Raw genomic sequence first — 22,698 nt, forward strand, 5'->3', positions numbered from 1 at the left:
GCTGCCCCTGCTGCTGCTGCTGTCCAGTTGTTTGTATGCTTGTGATGCATTCCAAGTCTCCCTCGCCCGATGACATCCGATGCGTCAAAGGAGTGGATGGCTGCTGGAAGAAGGAGAAGCAGGAAGGCAGGCAAATGATAAATGCAGAAAAGATGAGTTGGTTCATAAGGGCAGGCGCTCGGGCAGGGTGCAAGATGCCCCATCCTGCATAATTATAAGCATTCTTGGGGTGTTCGATCGAGCTTCGGGGGTTTGTTTACTCGCCCGGGCGAACACTTGGCCTGGGCAGACGGAAGACATGGAAGGCATTCGGTATTATGGTAATTGATGATTGCTAATTAACTCAACAATAGCAAACATCATCGTTCCGCGTTGGGCCGACAAGGCGACAGTATGACATCGATAGCGGCACGGTGATCTTTAGATAGCCATCGATCCGTATTTAATGAGGGAAAGGTTGTCGTTTAATTAGGAAGAGGGGCAATGTGACATTTTATACATTTTCTAGCAATTTGTTTGTTATTCTGGTGGATGGTGGATAAATAGTAAAAATATTAAATCATATAGTGGCGGCCACCAAAAGTCGGATACATCATATTTTCACCTATTATCTGACTTTGCGGCACCCTGGATGACCACCCAAGCTAGTTAATGGACCTATAGTAACTGATTTCACATGATTTATGAACCATATAGGTCAATATTGGCATGCTACGTAGTCGTTTAGCTATGAAATGAAGACAATTTTTTTACCTTATATCACATTTATACATGGTGTTTCGAGATTTTAAACAATATCGATCTAATTTTTTGCAGAGACACAGCTAAAGGGTGTCCTCAACGATGAGAGGAAAAAGTTTTCCGATAAAAGGTCTAGGGAACTGTCCAGGGTGCCGCAAAGTCAGATTAAAGGTGAAAATATGAGGTATCCGACTTTAGATGGGCGCCACTGTATATAAACCGCCACAGGAAAAGGCTATATTAGCACTAGTACTTAAATAAATCAGCTTAAAAAAGGAATAATTTGATAATTTAATATATTTTATAGCAGATAGTTATTACGTATGATAGTTTGAATGCAAAATGCAACACAAAATAGGATTAAATCTCGAGCAATTCATGGTTTATATTCATCGTATCGTACAACAAAACTGCGCACTAAAAACTCTGCAAAATAATGAGCCCCCCTCCCCCTCCCTCCATTTAAGGGCTGCAAACTACACCTTAAACCTGAATCCGATTACGAGTTTAAAGCTTGTGGTGTTGATTTTGTTCTATTTGCAGAGATGTTCCGAGCTGCAGCGTAGCTCACCAATTCCTACCTTCGCCCGCACCGAGCCACCCGATACTCAGGTATGTTTGTGTGTTTGTGTTCTATTTCCCTCCCTACCCCCGGGGAGTGCTAGTGACAAATTGTCCGCTCTATCCCTCACTCCTTCTCTTTGTATACGAACATGTAACCGATTAGAGAAATATGTGAAAATAGGTTGCGCTGCTTTATTTGTTTCATTAAAAGGATGTGTTTTATTCAGTATCCTTCATTACCCATTTCTCCTTGCCAAAGAACAACATCAAAGCCTCCGTTTTGGATGGCACAATTCAAAAGGTTGTCCTAAATAAATAGCTCTTATCAAACGGAGTGTGTTAAGGCCGGAAATTAGTTAACAGGATGGCAAGCCAGCATTCAAGCAAAAATAATAAAAAGAAGCGATTTCCTTCTTCGTCTGCGATATCATCATTAAAATCTGATTTTCGTTCACATTTCATTCTCCTGAAATAGCTCCAAAAATAAGGCACACACACAAACGAAAAAAAATCCCCCAAAATCAAACGGAAGCGTGTGTGCTTAGCATATTGATCGATTTTGTCATTCGTCAAATCGCAAATAAACCAAAAAAATGAAAGAAAAGCTATAAACCGGAACAAGCACAGCAAAAGAAAATATAATTACGTTCTACGCGTACGGCACATGGCGGTGCCAGTCCCCCATCGGTAGCTTCAAGCGTGTCCGGATCTCTTCCAAGTCTTCCAATTACCTTTACGGGCGGCGGTTAAGCCGAGCAGTTGACTCACAGTTTGCACCGCGCGATGAAGACCAAATTGGAGTAAAGGCGTTCAATTTCGCTGACAATTTAGCAAAGCAAAAAAGAATGCGTACAAAAAAAAACGCACGCCCCACACACCACCTGTTGCTTTGCGCATTCATACGCAAGCACGGTACGTAAAAGTGGCGTACATGATTCCAGCGATACCCCGCGGTCAGCGGAATGTTCTTCCGAAGCGTGTCCTCTAAAAATAATGTTGTGCATTCGCCTGCTGAGATGTGCAAAAGCAACAAACAAACCCAAAGAAGAAAAAAAGCAAACACTACAGAAAATTTGCCTCTCTTGGGTGACGATAATCACTTCCGGATTGAGTTCGTGTGTGTGTGTGTGTCTGCCGAAGCTGAGCTGGAGGTGTCGGGAAAGCTGACACATGACACTCGACACCTTCAGACCACGGGCTCAGCCGGGTAATTTATTTTTGCAGCACCGATCGGAAGTACTGATGGAGCAGTTTTTGCACCGGAGCAAAAGAACCGAGCTTGTTTTTATTCCCCTTTTTTGGTTTTAGTTTGTTCGGCTGCTTCGGCTTCTGAATGAATGGAAAATTGACTCCAAAGTGAATTATTACACCGCCTGGCCACGTCACGTTGTGCCGTACCGACGATCCGCGCGGCACGGCACACGCGCGCTTAAATGCTTGGGGAATCAAATTTCTTGCGCCGATTATGTGGCGCTCGTGCTGCATCAATGAAATACCATGGGCTTGAGGAACAACATATGCCTTAAAAGAGGTGGAGTGGTTTCGACATGGAAGTTGTTTTATGGAAAGGGTTTTTTGGTAATGTAGAAATGCCTACAATATATTGACTTTAATCCTGGTCATGGCACCAATATACAAGCTGCATGTTACGACGCTGCTGGACTTGGAAACATGTTTTTCTAAACCTTTTCGGACTCGTATTCTCTTAAAAGATGCTTTAAAATTTAATTTACTAATTTGAGAATGTCCGTTCCCCCTTTTAAATCAGTGAAACACTTCTCAATACTTCGAATTGACTCGTACATTGGCCATGTATTTGAAACTGTCACTCTATTTGCCTCCTCACCTCGTTGCTGTGCCACTTAAGCTCAGCTGCAGGTGACATTTGAAAGATGAAAGATTCCAATACACGCTGTGCTCGATCTGTGCTATGCTAACATCCCCTTCCGAAAGCAAAAAATGAATAAAAAGCTACACTTTTCTTCATCTTGTACATGAACTCTTGAGGTTGCCAATGTTGGAATGTTATCCTCTCTCTCTCCAGAGGATGCTCCCTGCCCGAGTCAGTAGTTCGTTTGATGTGATTCAACGCTAGTGACATTTCAATTTCAAAGACCCCTTGCTCGATGCGCAGCTCTTTCTTCTCACAAACATAAATTAAATATCATTTACAGCACAAAACGCAACGCATCTACGGTGAAGGGGGAAATATGCGCGCAGAAAACTACCTTTCAGCCAGCTAGCAACCGCTCAAATTGCCCGAATTTGTTACAGTTTTGATAACGCTTTTCGTCTTATCCCCTTTCTCTCTCTATGTCTCTCTCCCCTTGTCTATGTCAGGTTACCAAATCCATCATCTCGCTGCTGACGTACTACGGCTGGCGGAAGTTTTCGATCATCCACGAGCAGCTGTGGAAGAACGTGGCCACCTCGCTGGAAACGCAGGCCAAAAACAACAACCTGTCCGTCAACCACGTCGAGATGGTGTTCGACAACTACAAGTGCTGCCAGGACGATATGGACTGCTGCCGTAGTGGATATTGGTACACGGTATTATATTATTACAATAAATAATTAAATGTTGTCTAAGCGCAGCGGCGCTGTGGCGTTGTTGTTAGTGCTTTGGCCGTCGTTTTGTACCCATCACCATCCCCATCCCCATTTTCATCATTGCACATACCCATGGACGAATGCTTTACACTCTGTTGTACGCTGATTTTGGAACATGTAGCTCCCTCGTGTCAGTACGGCTGGCCTGGACGTGGGGCGCCGTTTAGTTTGAGTACGGTTGAGTACGGCTTTGGAGGGTTTTGCTCGTTCGTTCAACGGAATTGTTGCCAACTATTGTTGATAGAGACTTCGAAAGTTGAACAATATTTTCCAATCGAAATTTCAGGAGTTAAATTTAACTAATTCTTGGTAGATAATAGATAGACAAAGCCCAACCACCCCCGTCCGGGACATGTGTAAGCTTGCAACAGATGAAAGCGCGCTTCTCATCCATTTTACACTCATCCGCTCTTAATAGGACCGTGTTTAAAGTATCACTTTCCATTATTTAAGCTGCTTTCTTTTGAAATCCATCCCATCCACTAATAATGCACTAATGCTAAACCATGTCACTCCTTCTCTCGTTCATCCCGTTGCTCACCATTAACGATGTGTATGGTTTTGCGCGTTTTAATGTACTCGTATGTGTGTGTGTGTGTGGCCGTTGCGGCACCGTGTTTCCTGATCAGCTCTCGTGTTTCAACGTACGCTTTTCCGTTTCTTCTTCTTTTTCTTCTTCATTCTCTGCTTGGCCACCTGGGGCGCCATACCCACAACCACAGGTCATACAGAAAACGATGAACAGGACGCGCATCTACGTGTTTCTCGGGAACAGCAACCAGCTCGTTGACATGATGGCCACCATGGACGGGATGCAGCTGTTTGCGAAGGGCGAATACCTGGTCATATCCGCCGACATGATGACTTATTCGCCGAAGTAAGTAAGCGAGCTGCCTGTGTGCCCCTCTCTAACGTCAAGTAGGATGGATTTCCGAGCTTTTGTTTTGGGGAGGGAAAACATACAGATACAGGAAGCAACATTCTCCCAGCAACATTGGTAGCAACGGAAAATTGAATATGGTAGTTTTAGAGAAAGTTTTCCCCGGAAAATAAAGTTTGATTTTCTATTTTTCCTATCCCAAACTGCTAGAAGATGGTTGCGGTACATTCAAGGACAGTTCTTCTTCTTCGTTTCTTTTGATTGTTTTCCTAGTTTAGCGTGGTAAAATTTAGAACTTTTCTTTCAATGACGTCTCCGGTTTCTGCTTCCAACTCGAGCAAAAGGACTTGAAATGAGCAGAGTTCGTTTCATTGGCCGGTCAATATGTTCAGCTCTGTGTAGACTCGAGCAGTCTTGAGACTAGTTTGACTTGAAGCTATAATGGTGTAGGTTATAAGCTATTTAGTACACATTTCCACAGAACTGTGAGTTGATAAGATGTGAGTTCCACAGAACTGTGAGTCGCACAAGAGAAGATTTCTGATTCAATTTCTTATTACACAACTTGAGGAGTTATAACTGAAACCCATGTTTTAGCCACTTTTAGCTCCAAAAACTCCAAAATAAAACATTACTTCTAAATCACTTTTTTCATATCTCCCACACCCCCACCCACAGACTGTCGAACAAGTATCTGTGGCGCGTCGAGAAGCCACCGAACGTGAAGAACTGCATGGACCTGCCGGGGGACTTTGAGCGGCGCAGCAAGAGCTTGCTGGTGGTCGTCGCCTCCGAACCGCTGCCCACGTTCGAAGCGTTCACGCACAAGGTGCGCGAGTACACGCAGAAGGAGCCGTTCTTCTTCAAGCAGCCGTCGCTCTTTCATCAGTTCGTAAAGGTAAGGGAGCCCCTTTTGTTGCTTTGAGCGCCCGTATTCATGTTCTGCCCGTGCTCGTCGTTAAACTTTCAAAAAGGTTCTAATTTTGCGTTCGTCACTTTGTTGCAAGTTTTTTTTATTAAAGATTCTTTCATTTTTGATGTTTCATTTCAAATGTGCCTTTGTACAGCACACACGTTTTGTTCTTAATGCCGTCGGTAGGTAAAAAGGTCGCGCAGAACCTTCAAAATACACGATTAAAAAAGAAGCATTGCATAGCTTCGGGCGCGTGCAAAAAAAAGCGCCTCTCGCTTTTTAAACAGCAAGAATTCCTTTTTGACTACCATCAAAGCAATCCTTGGCAACCGATTCAGTGGAGGACTATTGTTTCCATCCCACTCCCTCTTTCCAATCCAATGTAATGGAGTTTTCTCTTTCATTTCGTTTCGCACACTTGGATTGAGTCGGCTGTTTTTTTAACCATCGCTTTGTTTTGTTCCTTTGCATTCTTGGGTCTCGCATATTCCCATCAGTACGTGTCGATCTATGCCGCCTATCTGTACGATTCGGTGAAGCTGTACGCCTGGGCCCTGGACAAGCTGCTGAAGGAGGAGCAGCAGCACCGGCCGCTGACGAGCGACGTGATCCGGGACGTGGCCAGCAACGGTACCAAGATCATACAAACCATCATCAACAACCGAACGTACCACAGTGAGTATAGTAGCGTGTAGCTGCCACTGCAACACACACACACACACAAAAAGCCATCCCCCGAAACATATTGCGCGAATGGTGCGAACATATTCACATTTCCATTTTCCCCGGGCGGGGGCATTTTTTTCGTCCATTTCTCTCACCATGCAGGCGTTGCCGGTGCGACGATTAAAATCGACGACTACGGCGACTCGGAGGGTAACTTTTCGGTGCTCGCCCTCAAGCGGGAGTTCTACGAGGAGGCGAACTTTTCCTGCGAGTTCCAGATGCGGCCGGTCGCGCACTTCCAGATGCGGCAACCGCAGCACCTCAACGACACGAACCAGCACCGAAACGATGAAATTCCAGTGAGTGAGTCGTGATTGTTTCCGTATTTGTTTTAACCAACGGGTGGGTTAGGGAGAGGGTGTGTGAGCAAAAAAGGGGAGGGGTTTTTGTGGGATTCGTGTCGAATGCACGGTCCAAGCCAACCAAACACAGCGTACCGGAAAATAATCCGAATTATTTGAAGTGAAGGATTCATTAAAATACGAATTGGTTTTGTAGATTTTGTGGTGCTAGCTAGCTAGTATAGAGTGAGGGAGATAGGTAAAGAGAGAGAGGGAGAGAATAAGCAACGAGAGTAATATACCAGTCAGACATGTGTTATTTGATTTACAATTATATATGCAGGATCTATTGCTGACATTCGAGCACGATGATGAACGGGGGGTTTGTTAAAGCGTTGTTCTGCTCGAAGGATTTAAGAGAAGGATGGAGATTGTAAATTGTTTTAAATCATTTACACTATTTACACAATGTTGTGTGCTCCACTACACCGCTACAAATTGCTGTATCAATTTATTAGCTTAGTTGGTCAACCGTTTAAACCATCTATTCTAGGTGTTAAGTAATTGACATGTTCTTCGATAGAGTTCTACAGATGCTGGTTATTTCAGATTGTGAGGTGTATTAATAAGTTGTTGATGTATTTTGACTTATTACAGATTGTCCATTGCATACAATCCCAATAATGTCATTTGATTATCAAAAAAAGGCAATATAATGTATCAAAGTTATCACTAACTTATTTGTACACCCAACAAACCGCAGTTCAAACGAACATTTTCCTCAATGAACCGGACTGGCAGTGAAATTACGAGAATGAATTTAGTGCTGTAGTGTCCTTGGGTTGGTGCCTAGGGTTGGGTGACTAATTAAAAGTGGCATATTGTAACGAACGCAACACTGTTGGCGATGTGTTAAACACTCAACCACATTGCTTTAAGCACAATGTACCGAAGATCTGAGCACCTCTCAAGTGAATGTATCTCACCCAATCAAGAGTTCGAAGTTTGTTACACTGTCTGCAGTGTGGCATTGATTCACCATCGTTGCCGTGACCGCGCGGGAAACACTGCGAACACAGAGCCACAAACAGAAGGACGCTCAATACACTCAATCAGCAGCGTGACTATGTACTCAATTTCAGCTCGGGCAGCAAGTTGACTAACTTCCGTGAACGAACACAAAGTGACACCGCGAACAAAGTTGAGTAAGGAACGAGGAAACAACCAATCGCATGGATGTCCCACCGAAATGTAAATCAGCGAATGAGCTGCTGGACAACCTTCATAACCCACGCTCGCACACCCATCCGGCGTACAATGGGATTGGGATTTTGTGCGACGACTCCTGAAGGATTATCAATTATTTTTAACCACTCCGCGCTCTGGCGGCATCAGGCCCCGCTGCGTTGATCCGGTTGGAACTGGTTGGCCGGTAACGAGCTTTGCATTGTATGACTCCACGGTTGCCACGGTCCCCTTTGTCCCCACTTGCATCCCCTGCTGGCCCCCCCAAGGGGTAGTAGTTAAGCTTCCGATTGTTCCATTCTATCACGTGCAATCAGGCGCAGGACATTGTGTTATGGAAAGGGGAGCAGCAGGAGATGATGAAAAAGGCGCTTTCTCAGAGATTCACATCGATTTGATTTCGTAGTTCCAGGGAAAGAGCACAATGCGAAGTAGGATATTCACTGTGAGGAGTTTTTTTGTCGTTGCGAGAAGGGAGGATTTTGTCTTTCAATTGTGCTCCTCTTGTTTCGCCAGATAAAGGGAACAGATCGTTCTTTTTTCTTTGGTCACACACTCTCACACGCTTGAACAGGGATCAATCTATATGCCGGCTCCTTTTCACAATAACTAACCACAAACACACGTCCATCATTGCAGGAGTTTAAGCTGTCCAAGGTGGGCAACGCGATCGACTGGCCCGGGTCGGACCGGCCGATGGATGAGCCGTCGTGCGGTTTCATGAACGAGCACTGCATGAAAGACGACACCCACATCATGTCGATGGTGGTGGCGGGCGTCCTGGCCCTCATCCTGTTCTGTGCCGGCGTCATCACGATGAGCATCTATCGCAAGTGGAAAATCGAGCTGGAAATCGAGGGCCTGCTGTGGAAGATCGATCCGGGCGACATCAAGGGCTACTTCAACACGGAAATCGTATCCTCGCCGAGCAAGGTAGGGTTTTTATTCTCATTGTGCCGGTGGGTGGGATGAGCATGGTGGGAGGGATGCAAACTGTAAATGGGAGTTTTTTTTTGCGCAATGACGCTCTCTGTGCGGTAACGCATCACACAGTCTCGTTAACCTGTGTAGAGCTTAGGATCAAACTTGAACGCATTTATGGAAGCGTCTATGTTTGGTACATTTAACTTCATTTTTCTGTTATTTTTATGAACGAAATGTCCTTTTTCACGCTATCTTTTACCTTTGCTTTAAGCGGAAGAGTTACATATATACAATTCTGGGAATAGCTTTAAGACACTCTAACGTGTTCTAAATGACTTGAAAATCCTCTTCAGGTTCGATTTATTGGAAAATTGATGCTTCAAGAAGCCTCCAATAACCTAGCTTCACAACTATACATAGATCTTGGATTGGTTTCGAAGTAATCGGATAACATTTACCTTCAGGATAATGCAATTTACTTATCCATCCATTTCGCCAATCGGCAACCACTGGAATTCGACCGCTTGAACCATTTTCCATCACCGTAATTGCTTTAAAGCCTCAGCTCACCGATTCCAGAACAGTTTGTGCGAGTGAAAGCGTACGAAGCGTTTCCGGTGTTGGTCAAACTCGGAAACTTCACCACCGAAACCGCTCTCCAACCGACAGTTTGTTTCTCCATTTATTTCCACCCATCATTCTCATCTCTTTCTCTTTCTCTCTCTCTCTCTCGTTCCCCCACCAACAGCTCAGCCTGGCCAGTGCCCAGTCGTTCGGGTCGCGGTGCTCGAACCAGGTGTTCACGCCGACCGCCCGCTTCCGCAGCGTGGTGGTGCGCATCAAGGAGCTAAAGTTTTCCCGCCGCAAGGACATCTCGCGCGAAATCATGAAGGAGATGCGGCTGCTGCGCGACCTGCGGCACGATAACATCAATAGCTTCATCGGGGCTTGCGTGGAGCCGATGCGGATATTACTAGTCACTGATTATTGTGCCAAGGGAAGCCTGTACGATATCATCGAGAACGAGGATATCAAGCTAGATGATTTATTTATTGCATCACTGGTGCATGATTTAATTAAGGTGAGTGAAGTTTGCGTTTGTCCGTTTCGGTACGGAGTTTGATGTTGAGTTTCTTTTTTCGCTAATGGGAGTTTTTCGCTTGCGCTTCCCATTCTTCAGGCAATGATCTACATTCACAGTTCAGCTTTAAACTATCACGGTAACTTGAAATCGTCGAACTGCGTCGTGACGTCGCGCTGGATGCTGCAGGTGACGGACTTTGGTCTGCACGATCTGCGCCACTGTGCGGAGAACGAGTCGATCGGCGAACATCAGCACTACCGAAGTGAGTCACACTACCAGCTTTCCTTTATCACACCTCTTCCTTCTAACGATACTGAACACAATTCTCTTCACCTTTTCACAGACCTGTTTTGGAAGTCACCGGAGCTGCTTCGCCAACCAAGCGTGTACGGCACGCAGAAGGGAGATGTGTACGCGTTCGCGATCATCCTGTTCGAAATCATTGGCCGGCGGGGCCCGTTCGGGTACACCGAGCTCGAGCCGAAGGAGATCATCGATCGGGTGAAGGCGCTGCCCGAACCGGGCAAGGATCCGTTCCGGCCCGACATCGAGAGCGTGATCGAGAACGAAAATGTGTCCGACTATGTGATCAACTGCATACGCGACTGCTGGGACGAGAATGCAGACCTGCGGCCAGATTTTCCCAACATTAGGTAAGTGAGTGGTGAGCTGTATGCTGAGTCAGAATGCATGAATGAGTCGAATCTGTGTTAGGAACAGCTTGCTTAATCTCATTTGGGGTTTAACTCATTGCACCGATTAGGAACTTCCAGTGAGTGAAATAACTCTTTTGAGAGTCAAATTTAAATGAGCGAATTAACTCTCGGTCCCGGGTTCTCACAATGAGCTTTGGTGAGTTACAAAGCTCTCTAAAGAATTAAATCTTGATGAGTGATCTAACTCTTCGCATCAATTACTAGCTCATTGCAGAGTTTAATTGTTTTAGAGTTAAATAGTAACTCGTTCGAAAGCTTCATCACAGTGAGTTATGAAATGAGTGAACACTCGACCCTGACTAGTTGATGACTCACAGAGAGTTGAGCTGGAATGAGTTGTTTCAAGCTCCAGGACGACCACTCACTACCTCATAGTGAGGTAACTCATGCGAAAGAGGAATAACTCATTCTAGAGCTTAGCAATTTGACTCTTTGTGTCAAATTGTAACTCATGTGAATGATTGAGTGAGTTTCAAAACTGATTATAGGTCTAGACTTCAATAAATCGATGATATGACTCTAGAGAGTAGGCTAAAGATTCCAAACGCTTTTCTGACCCATTCTTTCTGAGTTCACTCATGCTACCGAGTGGCTATTCTGATCACCAGGAAGCTCGCTCTTTTTGTGTGTAATCTTTTCTTCAACTGATCACAACGTAATAACAATCTCTCTCCCCCCTCTCTCCCGCTCTTCTCAACCCATGCACTCACGCAACTCCAGGAATCGATTGAAGCGCATGCGCGGCGGCAAATCGAAAAACATCATGGACCAGATGATGGAGATGATGGAGAAGTACGCGAACAATCTCGAGGAGATCGTGCAGGACCGGACGCGCCTGCTCTGCGAGGAGAAGCGCAAGACGGAGGATCTGCTGCACCGGATGCTGCCCCAGCCGGTGGCGGAGAAGCTGACCAAAGGACTCGGCGTCGAGCCGGTATCGTACGACTCGGTGACGATCTACTTCAGCGACATTGTTGGTTTTACAGCGATGTCGGCCGAGAGTACGCCGCTGCAGGTCGTCAACTTCCTGAACGATCTGTACACGGTGTTCGATCGCATCATCAAGGGGTACGACGTGTACAAGGTGGAAACGATCGGCGACGCTTACATGGTGGTAGGTATTTCCGTCGGTCCGCCCGCCTTTAGCTTTGCCACTAAAACCTCTCGTTCTTGGTGTCAGGTGTCTGGGTTGCCAATAACGAACGGGAACCGGCATGTCGGTGAGATCGCCTCGATGGCACTGGAGCTGCTGCAGGCCGTCCGGAGCCACCGGATCGCTCACCGACCGAACGAAACGCTGAAGCTGCGCATCGGCATACACACGGGACCGGTGGTGGCGGGCGTAGTCGGGTTGACCATGCCCCGGTACTGTCTGTTCGGCGATACCGTCAATACGGCCTCGCGCATGGAGTCGAACGGGGAGGCGCTGAAGATTCACATCTCGCAGCAGTGCAAGGACGCGCTGGACACGCTCGGCGGGTACGTGATCGTGGAGCGTGGTCTGATCGCGATGAAGGGCAAGGGCGAGGTGATGACGTACTGGTTGGAGGCGGCCACCGAGCAAGCGATCCAGAAGATCCCGGTCGATGTGCGCGATCTGCCACCGCCACTGTTCTGTCGGCCGCGTCGCAGCCCCAAGATGACGTACGATTCGCGCCATCCGAGCATTATCGGGCTGCCGGGCGGTGGTATGATCACGACGGTGAGCGGCATGGGCAGCTACATGCCGGGCAGCAGGCGCCAGTCCTGCGCGCATCGGGTCGGTGGAGGGGCGGACCACGAGAGCAGCTACAGCCTGCAGGGCTCGATGTTTGGCCCGATGGTGCCGATGATGCGGGCTGATTCATCGCCGCCGCCCCGCCATCGACTCGATGCGGTCTATCGCGAGGGTTCGATCGCACTGATGGACGACGGGGAGGACGGTTACTCGCAGTGTACGCTCGACCAGCGACCGATGGGACCGACGGCCCCCACCGTCACCACGCTCGGGAGTAAAATCGCTTCGAGCGACAACCTGAAGCGCGCGCTGTTCGGCACAAACAGCCCCGGCCGACGGTTAAGCCACAAGCTGCGCTCGATCACGTCCGCCGACGATTACAAGCAGCTGTGCAGCAGTATGGCGGCCAATGGGGGCCGATCGCCCGAGGCGGCGCTACTTCGCGAGAGCCGCTCGCTCGATCCCTTTCCCGTCACGCTCGAGCCGCGCCGCAAACGGTTGGACGCGCTGGCCAAGCGGGTGCCCCGGCTGGCGAAAACGATCGCCGCACCGTCCCGCACCGGCTCACAGTCATTCGTGTCAGTGCCGCCCGCCGTCTCCACCATCAGCCACGAATCGATCGCCGACAGCACGGTGCGACTGGAGGACGATCAGCACCTGCAACGGTTGAGTGGGTCGGGCCATGGCAACGCCAAACCGCCCAACAGTCACGGCGAGACACAGCACCACCACCATCACCACCACCACCACCACAAGTATCTGCACAACAACAACTGCAACGGGTCGATCGGCAATGGGGCGGCGGAAGAGCAGGCGACTTGTCCGCTGCTGACGCGACAAACCTCACTCACCACGCCGCAGGAGCACGAGCACCACTGCCCGGGGCTGTACACGAACAACAGCAGCAGCAAGCGGTGGTACTCGCTCGAGCACGTCGGCGTGCCGGACGAGGACAGCTGCAGCAAGAAGTCGCTCACGCGCAGCTCGCTCAAATCCTGGCTGGTTGGGTTCATCCACGGGAACGGCTTCAAGTCGAGCGACAGCTCCCTGCGCAAGGTGGGCGTCCTGCCGGTCGGTGTCGGCGGTGTGACCGGGTTCGGGGAGCTACAGCCAACGCCCGAGAAGGAGAGCATGGTTTGAGGCGCGTTCCACTGCACTTTGATTCCATCCCGCCAGTGAGAGAGAGAGAGAGAGAGAGAGAAAGAGAGAGAGGGGCACACACAAGTACGTTGTAGAAACTGGCTTACCAAAACAAACAGACGGGAGTGGGGCAATTTTACGGGGCAGTTACGTATCGTTAGAGCGGGGGGGGATAAGGGGGGGGGGGGGTTATTTTATGTTTTAAAAGTTTTAATTTTGTTTGTTTGTGAGTGTGTGGGTGTGTGCGAGTAAGAGCGTTTTTTTGTAATTAATTTCCTCATGTATTTTGTAGCCTGATTGTAATCTGAGTGCCATTTGCGTTTTGCAAAACAAAACAAAAAAGCGAAACAAGTGTAATAAGCATAAAACAGACAGACCTGTGCTGTGTGCGTGTGAGTGTGCGTGTGCGTGTGTGTATGGAAAGGAAGAACCCGTTCTAATTGTAAAAAAGGACGACTGTGTGTGTGTGTGAGAAGGGATTATGGTAACTCACCCATGTGGACTTGTTCCACTTTCTTGTTTGCTGTATTTTCCACTTTAATAATTAAATGTGGCTTGCCCATGGCACACTGTGTGCTGAGCAGGGTGAAGAGAAACGTTCTCAGCTACGTGCGCCTGCCCCACGATTTCAATCTAGGCAGCACAGAACGGCAATGGTTGAATAAACAAGAGAGGGAAATGTGTAATGGAAAGTGATTTCATAGAAGAAAACCCGTTAAAGGATGCATGGGGAAAAGGTAGAACGTAAAGTTGTTTGTGTGAATACGTAAAAGAAAGAAGTGAAAAAGAAAGAATCGCTAATTGAAAAGCAAACAAAAGGAAGGGAAAACAAAAGAGAAAAAAGAAAGAAGAAGAGAAAGGAACACAGAGAGAGAAAGAGAGAAAAACACAACTAGGCTGTGAAAATAGAAGTTAATCAATTAAGAATGTTTGTCATTTGTCTTTCTGCCTCCGATTGTTTTGGGGCGAGAGGCGGGCTGGTGTCCTGACTCCCTCTCTCCACTTCTTCGTTTCGGTGGCCATTTAGGGTATGTGTGTGTGTGTGTATGTACGGGCGAATGAATGTGAAAAAAGCATTCTCAGTGTTCGGTGTGCTTTATAATTCGGTCGGAGGGACATTTAACGTAAAGCTGTGTCCAAAGTCCCCTCTAACCCTTCCCTAAAGAGGAGGTTAGGAAGTCAGGGAAGTGACATCATTCACTTTACCTGTGTAAGTTGATGATATTGTAGTTGTTCTTGTTGTTTGGGGTGAGAGTAATGGGTGAAAAACGGCTATAGAAGCTGATTACCGCCATCACCGATTACTCCTCTTGTACTCTGTACCCCCCCCCCCCCCCCTCCCCACCCATAATCGGTATCTCTGTACGTGAATGTATGTGACTGAGTGTCTGTGTAAGTGTATGTTTGTATGTATGTTGGTTGTTATTTCCGCAGACCGTTCGCAACAACCGCGCACCACAGCACAGCACAGCCGTTCGTTCGTTCGGTGTTTTATTTTTGTGCAAAATGTACTTTAAACAAACAGTGTAACAGTGTAGGGCGATTTTTGGCATAAGAAGAAGAAGAAGAAGAAGAAGAGGAAAAACACACGCACGCACACACATACAACAGTAAAACAAAATAGTAAGGGAAAAAGGATTGCGCACGCACACAGTCAAACACGCAGTGGGGAAACAATTGAACGTGAGCTTAACGTTATGTATGTATGTATGTATGTATGTATGTATGTATGTATGTATGTATGTACGTGTATGTGTGATTATTTGTTTACAATACTTCTACTCGCTAGGTTAACCGCAGTGCAAAGTGCTCTGTGCGTTTAAAGGCATATCCCTCTGTGTCTGTGTGTGTCTGGGTGTGTGTGATTGCGAATGTATTTGTATCATAGCAACGGGTTTTTAACCATAAAGCGCACGATAAAGTTACCGTACAATTAGCGAAGCAGAATAATGTAGTGTGTGTGTGTGTGGCTTTTCAGCTCTTGTAATCAATTTTACAACGAAAGTACACAAACACAAAAAGAGTGCAACAAAATGTATATGTTATGAAGAAGAAAACAAAACAGCCACAACACACATATAGAGACCTGTAAATTGACGTTTGTAGCGATAATGATTGCCTTGTGCGGCATGAATCTCAGTACAGTCACACCTATCACTAGCTGAAAAATGGGAAAAAGTTCAGGCGTGCCTGTATGTGCAGTGTGCTGCTGTGTTATGTGTGTGTGTGTTTGAAAAAAATATGTGAAAATATATTTACACCTTTATGAACGATAAAAGAAGACAAAAACAATGAAATGAAAACAAAACAAAACCCATTTCAGGAAAGAATTGTTAAGAATTAAACAAACAAAAATGCTGTGTGTGTGCGTGTTATCTTAGAAAAGATATTTGGAGAAGTTAAAAAGAATCACTGAATGTCGTATGTTAAGGCCCACAAAACAGCACACAGCAGAGGAAGAAAAAAGGAAGAGAAAAAAACAAATAGAGGAGAAAACACAAGTGAAATATTCAACCAAAACCGACCCGCCTATGGGACGAGCAGTGCAGAGCAGCAAAGAGGCAAAGCAAACAAAGCGTACATGTGTATGTGTGTGTGGCTGTTAGGCACACACACATACACACGCGCTGAAGTTCATTAGTAGGAGGTCATTTGTTTATTTCTTTTAGTCTAAACATAACGGGTTTTAAAGCTATCAAATCATTCACTGTATAGAAAGCGTAGTGCGTATATAGCAGATAGATATGTATATGTAAAGAGAGAAGGAGAGAGAAAGAGAGAGAGGAAGAGAGAATACACACAAAACTATGATGCACGTTAAACGAGTGCTCCCGGTATGGCGAGCTGGAGGGGGGGTAGTGTGATAGTGTGATAAGAAGATAGAAAGCATTCTTTTCCAGCACAAACTCTACCTTGCCTAGATACTCGGGACAAAATAATGAGGAATGTATATTTATTGAAAATAATAAAAAAAAAACAAGATACTACAAAACACAGAGTTATAGAAGTTGGTGGTGGGTTTTTGTAGAGAAACATTCGAAATTGTTTGTCGAGAGTGGGAGCCACAAATATAGCGAAAAAAAAGATATGCCGCTTCAAGTTCACTCATCGTTTTTTTCTAGCAAAAACAGATTGATATTGGATACGCTACTGTGCTTCCTACCTGCCTTACTATCAGCTCCCGTGATGCATGATGCATTGCCGGCCATATATCATCATACTGCTCATCATCACACACCGCTAGCCATAATTCATTGTGCCTGTGGAATTATTCAGTGCGATTAATGGCAACACCCACCCCCAGATTGGAGCATTAATCGCACCGCAATACAAATATTGGTGGTTTTGTTGCGGTATACCAGCAATTGATTGAATTTTTCCTATTTAATACTTTACAAAACCTTAGAGCGATTTCCATCCATTATAATTACACATTGCAGTAAGAGCTATAATTTCCTCACATTAGTTAAAAAAAATCTTTCCTAATACACTAATAAATTCCAATAATCCATTAAATAATAATAATTATTAAGGACATTTGCAGGCTCCTTTAATGGAGGCGCCTGGTCATTTTTTAATGGAGGCGCCCAGTATCTGTTCTGTATCTGAATGGAGACGCATGGTGCTTGGTAGTAGTTTGCCATTTTTACCAATGAAACTATTAATTTAAACGTATTGCTTTAATCTTTTAATGCCAAGAGTTTTGCTCGTAGTTTAAAATAGTTAATATTGCAATTTATTCTATATAAGAAGAAAGACATTAAGACCATTGGAGACCAAAAACTCCTCTTAACAAACTACTTATGTTAAATATAATCTTTTATATTAAAATCCTTACAACATAATCTAAGTTTTGCTCATTACAAACACACAAGCCATACCCCAAACGACCCTCTGGTTCTTGGTTGTTTATGCGACCATTTACCGTTACACCAGCACCCGACACCCGACATAGCTTGAATTGTTTATCCAAAAGCAACAGGCAACACGCTCTAATACGCTTTCACCTTCGAACCCTTCGAGCGATGAGGGGAGGGGGGGGGTTGAGAAAGGGAGAGAGCAAAATCAATTGCCCGCTTATCGGATGAGATATTGAAACACCCGCCCATCGCCCGTCTCCGTGATTGGGAATCGTGGCTGCCCATCGGTAAACGTCCCCAAAATCCCAACCCAAAGCGGGGAATGAGTCCCTGAACGAAGACGGGGGTATGATAGTTATTACACTTCGAAACCGATACCGGAGTGGTTTGCGTATCGCCCAACGGTCTGGCTATCGATAGGCCCCCGGTCCGGATTCACTCTACAGACCTTCTACTAACCGAGCAACAGACGACCGAACGCTCGGCTGTTACGTGCAGAAATTGAACGTGAGTGTGCATGCATTTAATGCAGTATTGCTCTTGGCCGAGACCGAGCTGAAGTGCAGTTCCCTGGGGTGGTAGGAAAATAGCACCATCTGACGCGAAGCAAAATCGATAATTGACTCAGTGCACGGAGAGATTGTAAAACCCCGGTTGTTTGCTTCTCCAAAGTAAGTGCCGTGTGCCGCCCAGTGCTTGAAACAGTCTATTGCGAACAGGGTCGGTTGTGTGATTGAGTGGTTACATTTTCCATTGAATTTCCATTTTAAAAGTAAAGTAGAGGAGAAAAAAGCTTAAGTTTCCATCACGTAAAACCGTTCAATGTATCAGCTCATCGTGGAAGTGATCGCCAAGCTTAACGTCTTGATCAGTTACACCGACGAATATCCGTCGGTAACGTCCTCGCAGTCGCATCTTCATCCTCCACCTCTAATCTCTCTCTCCCCCATTTTCCCATTCTCCCATTACAGATGGACTTTACCGTGTACGACTATCCGCGTGAGATTTGGCACCTTAAGCCCGGCTGGGAGGTGGCCCTGAAAACGATCACCTTCCTGCCCCTGGTACTGTTCGGTGTGCTCGGCAATGCCGTCCTGTGCTGTACACTCGTCCAGATACGTGCCCTCCGGACGCCAACGAACCTGCTCATAGCGAACCTAGCCGTCGCCGATCTGGCCACGCTCGTCATCTGTCCGCTGATGTTTATGTTTCACGATTTCTACCAAAACTACGTGCTCGGTGCGATCGGCTGCCGGACGGAGGGTTTCCTGCAAGGTGAGTGGATGTTTAATACTTACCCCGGGAAAGCGTGAACTATACGCAGGCTTTCTCATCCAGGTTCCCTTCTCATCACGTCCGTCCTATGTCTGTGTGCGATCAGCTACGATCGGTTGACGGCGATCGTGTTTCCTAAGCGCTCACGCCTTACCAAGCGCGGTGCGGTTGGGTTGATTGTCGCCTGCTGGGTCGGGGGCTTTCTGCTCGCCCTGCCGCTCAGTCTGTACCGAGCGTACCGGGAGCGCCAGTGGAAGAACTATCTCGAGACGTACTGTGCGGAAAACACGACCTTTCTACCGAGCTACTGGCACGTGCTGATCGGGGCACTCGTTTGGTTTCCGCTGCTGGTAATGTTCTGCTGCTACAGCCTGATCTTTCTCAAGCTGGACCGGTACGAGCGGCGCGTACTGCGCAAGGAGCATCCGATCTCGGTGTCGTACAAGCGGAAGGTAGCGAAAACGTTGTTCATCGTGCTGATTGTGTTCGTGCTGTTGCGCATACCGTTCACGACGCTCGTGTTTGTGCGCTACAATCGCTATCTGAACGATAATCAGAATCAGGTTAGTTGAGGGTGTTCTAAACTGGAGCGGTTTTTACAGTCTTTTTTGCTGCGCTCTTCCAACAGATTGGCAACGATTTTCTCATCCTCTGGTACGTCTCACACTACCTCATGTACCTAAACGCTGCCCTTAATCCGCTCATCTACGGCCTGACGAATGAAAACTTCCGCAAAGCGTTCCACAAGATAAGCCTTTCCCGCCTGCTGTGCATTCCCGCTCTGGCAAGCCGCGGTCACTCGTCGGCTGGAAAGCACCCAAAGCACGCCCGCAATGGAAAGCGTAACATGGGGAAACTAGATCCGGCGCTTGGCATTGCCACGATTGGTGGTCGCTTGCAGCCCCGAGCACCCTGCGGCACGAACGACAAAATGGCCAACCTGTCCGGATGGGTACTGTGTCCAGCGGGGCACGGTGGACCCGATTCCCAGCCAACGAGCCCCTCGAAAGATACCAAAACTTCCCACCTCAAGCTTACGACGGACACGTTCGGCGGCGGTGATTCGGAAATGCCACGCAGTACGACACTCGTTTCGGACGGATTTATGTGACGCAGCAGGGGCAGTGTTGTCGTCAGTGTACTGGTGTGTATGTCAATAAAAAGTGCCTGTCTGTGTATTTGGTTTCTCTATAGTACAAAGCCAACAGGGGCCAAAGTCTCACTCAGTCAGTCGGGCTCAGTCCACCTCCAGCCGGCGGAAGGAACCCTCCATGCCGAACAGCGAGTCGGCCGTCTTTGCCTTCCCCACGCGCTTGCGCTCGTCCGTGCCGTACTGGTCCTCCTCGAGGAAGTACTCCCGGTAGGAGAGGATCTTCTTCTCCCAGTTGGCCGTAATGTCCTTGAGGGAATCGCCCTCCCCGCCGTACTCTTTCGGCAGCAGGCGCTTCGGGATGTGTTGGTAGAGCTTCTCCAGATTGCTACCGTGGACGTACAGCTGGAGGGATTGGAAAACGAAACCCGTTAGGAAGCTAATCAAAAGATAAAGGATTGGTATACCTACTCTCGATCGGTTCTTTTCGCTCATGAACGATTTGAACATGTTAAAGACGGTCTCGAAGCCGGTCGGTGTGTTGATGTAATGGAAGCCCTTCTGGCGCAGCGGTGAACCCTCCTGGCTCATCATGGTCATCTTTTTCACGAACGTGGGCGTAAACTGCAGGAAGTGGGCACTGGTCACGTTGGCCAGATCGAGGATGCCGACCTGAAGAAAATGGCAGAAGAAAATGAGATGAGATGAAAGAGACTTCCATCGATTTGTTTGAGATTTGACAAGGCACTATCGGAACACTGTTTAGAGCATGAAAACCAAGCTAAAGGTCTCAATTGGCTTCAACCACAAAGGGGCTTGGCCTTCAGTACAAGGTGAAGCAAAATATTCAAGGTCATTAGACGTCCAGATGGTGTTTTTGATTGATCTGGACGGTTATTTGAGATAACAACAATCATACATCCATTGTGAACTGGTATCTTTACTCTAAACTGGTCCGAATAAATAGTAAACTATGTTCAAGATGACCAAAAAATTGAATGGAACGATGGCCACGTGTTAGAGGATTAAGGTTTATGTTCAGTACCGGGACCAGTATAGGTTCAGCGCATGTATCAAGGACGATATGGGTTTTAGATCAATTCCATGATCGGTATGGGTTCCGTATAAGTTCCACGAGGTTCAGGATGAGTTATAGGTCCGATATGGGTTCAATATAAGTTCCAAGACCGATGTAGAATATGGATTCAGGATCAATTCTAGGACCGATATGAGTTTGTGACCGTGTAGTACAGGTTCCGAACATATTTCAAGTCCAATATGGACCAAATATCAGTTATAGAATCAATCCAGGATCTGTTCCGGGATCAGTATGGGAGCTGTATAAGTTTCAACTATAGTTTGGGATTAAATATCAGTTCCAGGAAAGTTATGAATTCAGAATCAATTCCTGAACTGATATGAGTTCGTTATCAATTCCATGATCGGTATTGTTCGGGATCAATCTCAAGGCCTCTATGAGTTCAGAATCAATTCCTGTGCCGGTATGAGTACAATATGAGTTCCTCAACCTGATGATATTGTATATTCCTGAAGTTATTTTACATAGCCCTGTAGTCAGGTCCAACCAGGCCTAACCAGAGAATCTGTTGACCATAACCAGGCCAAACTATTTTGTCTCTCCATACGGGCCGTCTTATCGTACGCAGTAAGCGTTGACAACAATCCATAACAACATCCGACACTTACGTCATGGAGTGAGTAACAACACAAACTCTCACGCGCATGCGCACACACACCCTCAGTGTAGACTTATCCAAGCAGGCACTCCTGCCTTGTCTTCAACCAAGCGAACACACACGCACACCTCACCTCTCAACCAATCTCTGTGACACGCGACCATGTATTGCAAGATAAGGCTCATTCATTCCAAAAGGATGAAAGCACACCACATTCCACACACAAACACACACACACACACACACACACACACACACACACACACACACACACACACACACACACACACACACACACACACACACACACACACACACACACCAACACACACTATCACAGATTGCAAAGCCCTAGAAGCTTCGAGGTGGGGGAGCGATACCGTGCCCTCAAGCTCAATGTGTGTACGTGCAGCGAGCCACCAGTTCGTCGCCTAGCGTCTGCGAGACTCACCTGACCCGCGATCACCATATTGTCGTCCTCCAGCATCAGTATGTCGTTGATCATGGTGCTCACTTTGATCACCTCCTCGATCGTGTACTGCTTCGGGTCGTACACCCCGGGCCGGATCAGCATGATGCGCGGCGCATCCGGCCCATCGGTGAGCGGCAGCGGCAAACCCACCCCCAGCCGCACAATCTCCCGGATGCGCCCCCGGTCCGGGTCACGGTTGCGCATCAGCTCCGGGATGGCCGTGCGCACACTGTAGAACATGTCGATCTTTTCCTTCGCCCGCTCGAGACTGTACTTGCAGCCGCGCAGAAACGTCACCAGGAACTGGTCGTCGATCCGGGCCCGGATGTGGGGCGTGCGGGCGAGCCATTGCCGTAGCGCGGCCAGATCCTCCTCGATCCGCTCGGGCTTTTCGTTCAGCTCGCGCTTAGCCTTTTCGTGCAGGGCGGCCGATATGGGCCGTAGATTCACCATGACGTGACAGTCGAGCGAGGGACTGCACTGCACCACGGAACGAACGGTACACTACTGGCAGCAAGTGTTGCACTACACACCGGACACTACCTGTTGACCGCGGCGGCCCGATAAGCTTATCGATGGTATCGCTGCCGTTGCGCCCTCTGTCGGTCACGCGGGTAAGCAGGGTGTACAACAGGGGGCGAGTTGCCGGCAGGGTACAATGTAAACGCGATTGAGCTAAAGCGAACGGATTGATCGTGAAACCGCGTGGCTTCCCTTTGTACCGGTGCACCTGTATTATCTTATCGGTTGGTGTGGGGAAGGT

At 47.3% G+C, this 22,698-nt stretch overlaps 3 protein-coding genes across 20 annotated transcripts in view; 2 read left to right on the forward strand and 1 right to left on the reverse strand.

The window, feature by feature from the left end:
- The window catches only part of LOC1280523 (receptor-type guanylate cyclase Gyc76C), a 55,354-nt gene extending 38,817 nt beyond the window's left edge, over positions 1 to 16,537 (forward strand). For 16 of the 17 annotated variants that reach the window (XM_061657376.1, XM_061657382.1, XM_061657372.1 and 13 more), the window contains 12 exons: positions 1,285 to 1,353; positions 3,646 to 3,855; positions 4,638 to 4,792; positions 5,474 to 5,693; positions 6,206 to 6,383; positions 6,537 to 6,733; positions 8,600 to 8,893; positions 9,633 to 9,965; positions 10,065 to 10,230; positions 10,312 to 10,621; positions 11,405 to 11,798; positions 11,865 to 16,537. In XM_061657376.1, coding sequence (XP_061513360.1) covers positions 1,285 to 1,353; positions 3,646 to 3,855; positions 4,638 to 4,792; positions 5,474 to 5,693; positions 6,206 to 6,383; positions 6,537 to 6,733; positions 8,600 to 8,893; positions 9,633 to 9,965; positions 10,065 to 10,230; positions 10,312 to 10,621; positions 11,405 to 11,798; positions 11,865 to 13,541 — 4,203 coding nt within the window. In that variant the 3' untranslated portion in view covers positions 13,542 to 16,537. Of the gene's footprint in view, positions 1 to 1,284; positions 1,354 to 3,645; positions 3,856 to 4,637; positions 4,793 to 5,473; positions 5,694 to 6,205; positions 6,384 to 6,536; positions 6,734 to 8,599; positions 8,894 to 9,632; positions 9,966 to 10,064; positions 10,231 to 10,311; positions 10,622 to 11,404; positions 11,799 to 11,864 lie in introns of those variants that run through there. The other variant, XM_061657389.1, reaches the window with a different exon arrangement.
- Positions 16,538 to 17,391: 854 nt separating this feature from the next.
- LOC1280522 (neuropeptide FF receptor 2) lies at positions 17,392 to 19,854 on the forward strand. 2 transcript variants are annotated; one of them, XM_061657400.1, is made up of 4 exons: positions 17,392 to 18,072; positions 18,373 to 18,676; positions 18,740 to 19,239; positions 19,305 to 19,854. In XM_061657400.1, exons 2-4 carry the CDS (start codon positions 18,373 to 18,375, stop codon positions 19,785 to 19,787), a joined length of 1,287 nt encoding a protein of 428 aa, XP_061513384.1. In that variant the 5' UTR covers positions 17,392 to 18,072; the 3' UTR covers positions 19,788 to 19,854. The 2 variants fall into 2 exon arrangements, with proteins under 2 accessions (XP_061513384.1, XP_061513383.1); XM_061657399.1 differs by lacking the exon at positions 17,392 to 18,072 and adding an exon at positions 18,099 to 18,295.
- On the reverse strand, positions 19,819 to 22,471 carry LOC1280520 (retinol-binding protein pinta). Its single transcript, XM_061657404.1, has 3 exons — positions 21,915 to 22,471; positions 20,238 to 20,438; positions 19,819 to 20,171 (listed from the first exon to the last, which is right to left on the reverse strand). The coding sequence occupies exons 1-3, from the start codon at positions 22,386 to 22,388 to the stop codon at positions 19,914 to 19,916; spliced, it is 933 nt and encodes a 310-aa protein (XP_061513388.1). The 5' UTR covers positions 22,389 to 22,471; the 3' UTR covers positions 19,819 to 19,913.
- Positions 22,472 to 22,698: the final 227 nt, after the last annotated feature.

Source organism: Anopheles gambiae, chromosome 3 (assembly GCF_943734735.2).
Source record: "Anopheles gambiae chromosome 3, idAnoGambNW_F1_1, whole genome shotgun sequence".
Taxonomy (NCBI): Eukaryota; Metazoa; Arthropoda; class Insecta; order Diptera; family Culicidae; genus Anopheles; species Anopheles gambiae.

Bases quoted from the DNA above. Each gene is read 5' to 3' on its own strand.
- LOC1280522 (XM_061657399.1), top strand. From the start codon at position 18,224: ATGTATCAGCTCATCGTGGAAGTGATCGCCAAGCTTAACGTCTTGATC. The intron at 18,677-18,739 runs GTGAGTGGATGT...TTTCTCATCCAG, and splicing joins GACGGAGGGTTTCCTGCAAG to GTTCCCTTCTCATCACGTCC. The intron at 19,240-19,304 runs GTTAGTTGAGGG...CTCTTCCAACAG, and splicing joins TGAACGATAATCAGAATCAG to ATTGGCAACGATTTTCTCAT.
- LOC1280520 (XM_061657404.1), bottom strand. From the start codon at position 22,388: ATGGTGAATCTACGGCCCATATCGGCCGCCCTGCACGAAAAGGCTAAG. The intron at 20,439-21,914 runs GTGAGTCTCGCA...CATTTTCTTCAG, and splicing joins ATATGGTGATCGCGGGTCAG to GTCGGCATCCTCGATCTGGC. The intron at 20,172-20,237 runs GTAGGTATACCA...CAATCCCTCCAG, and splicing joins GCGAAAAGAACCGATCGAGA to CTGTACGTCCACGGTAGCAA.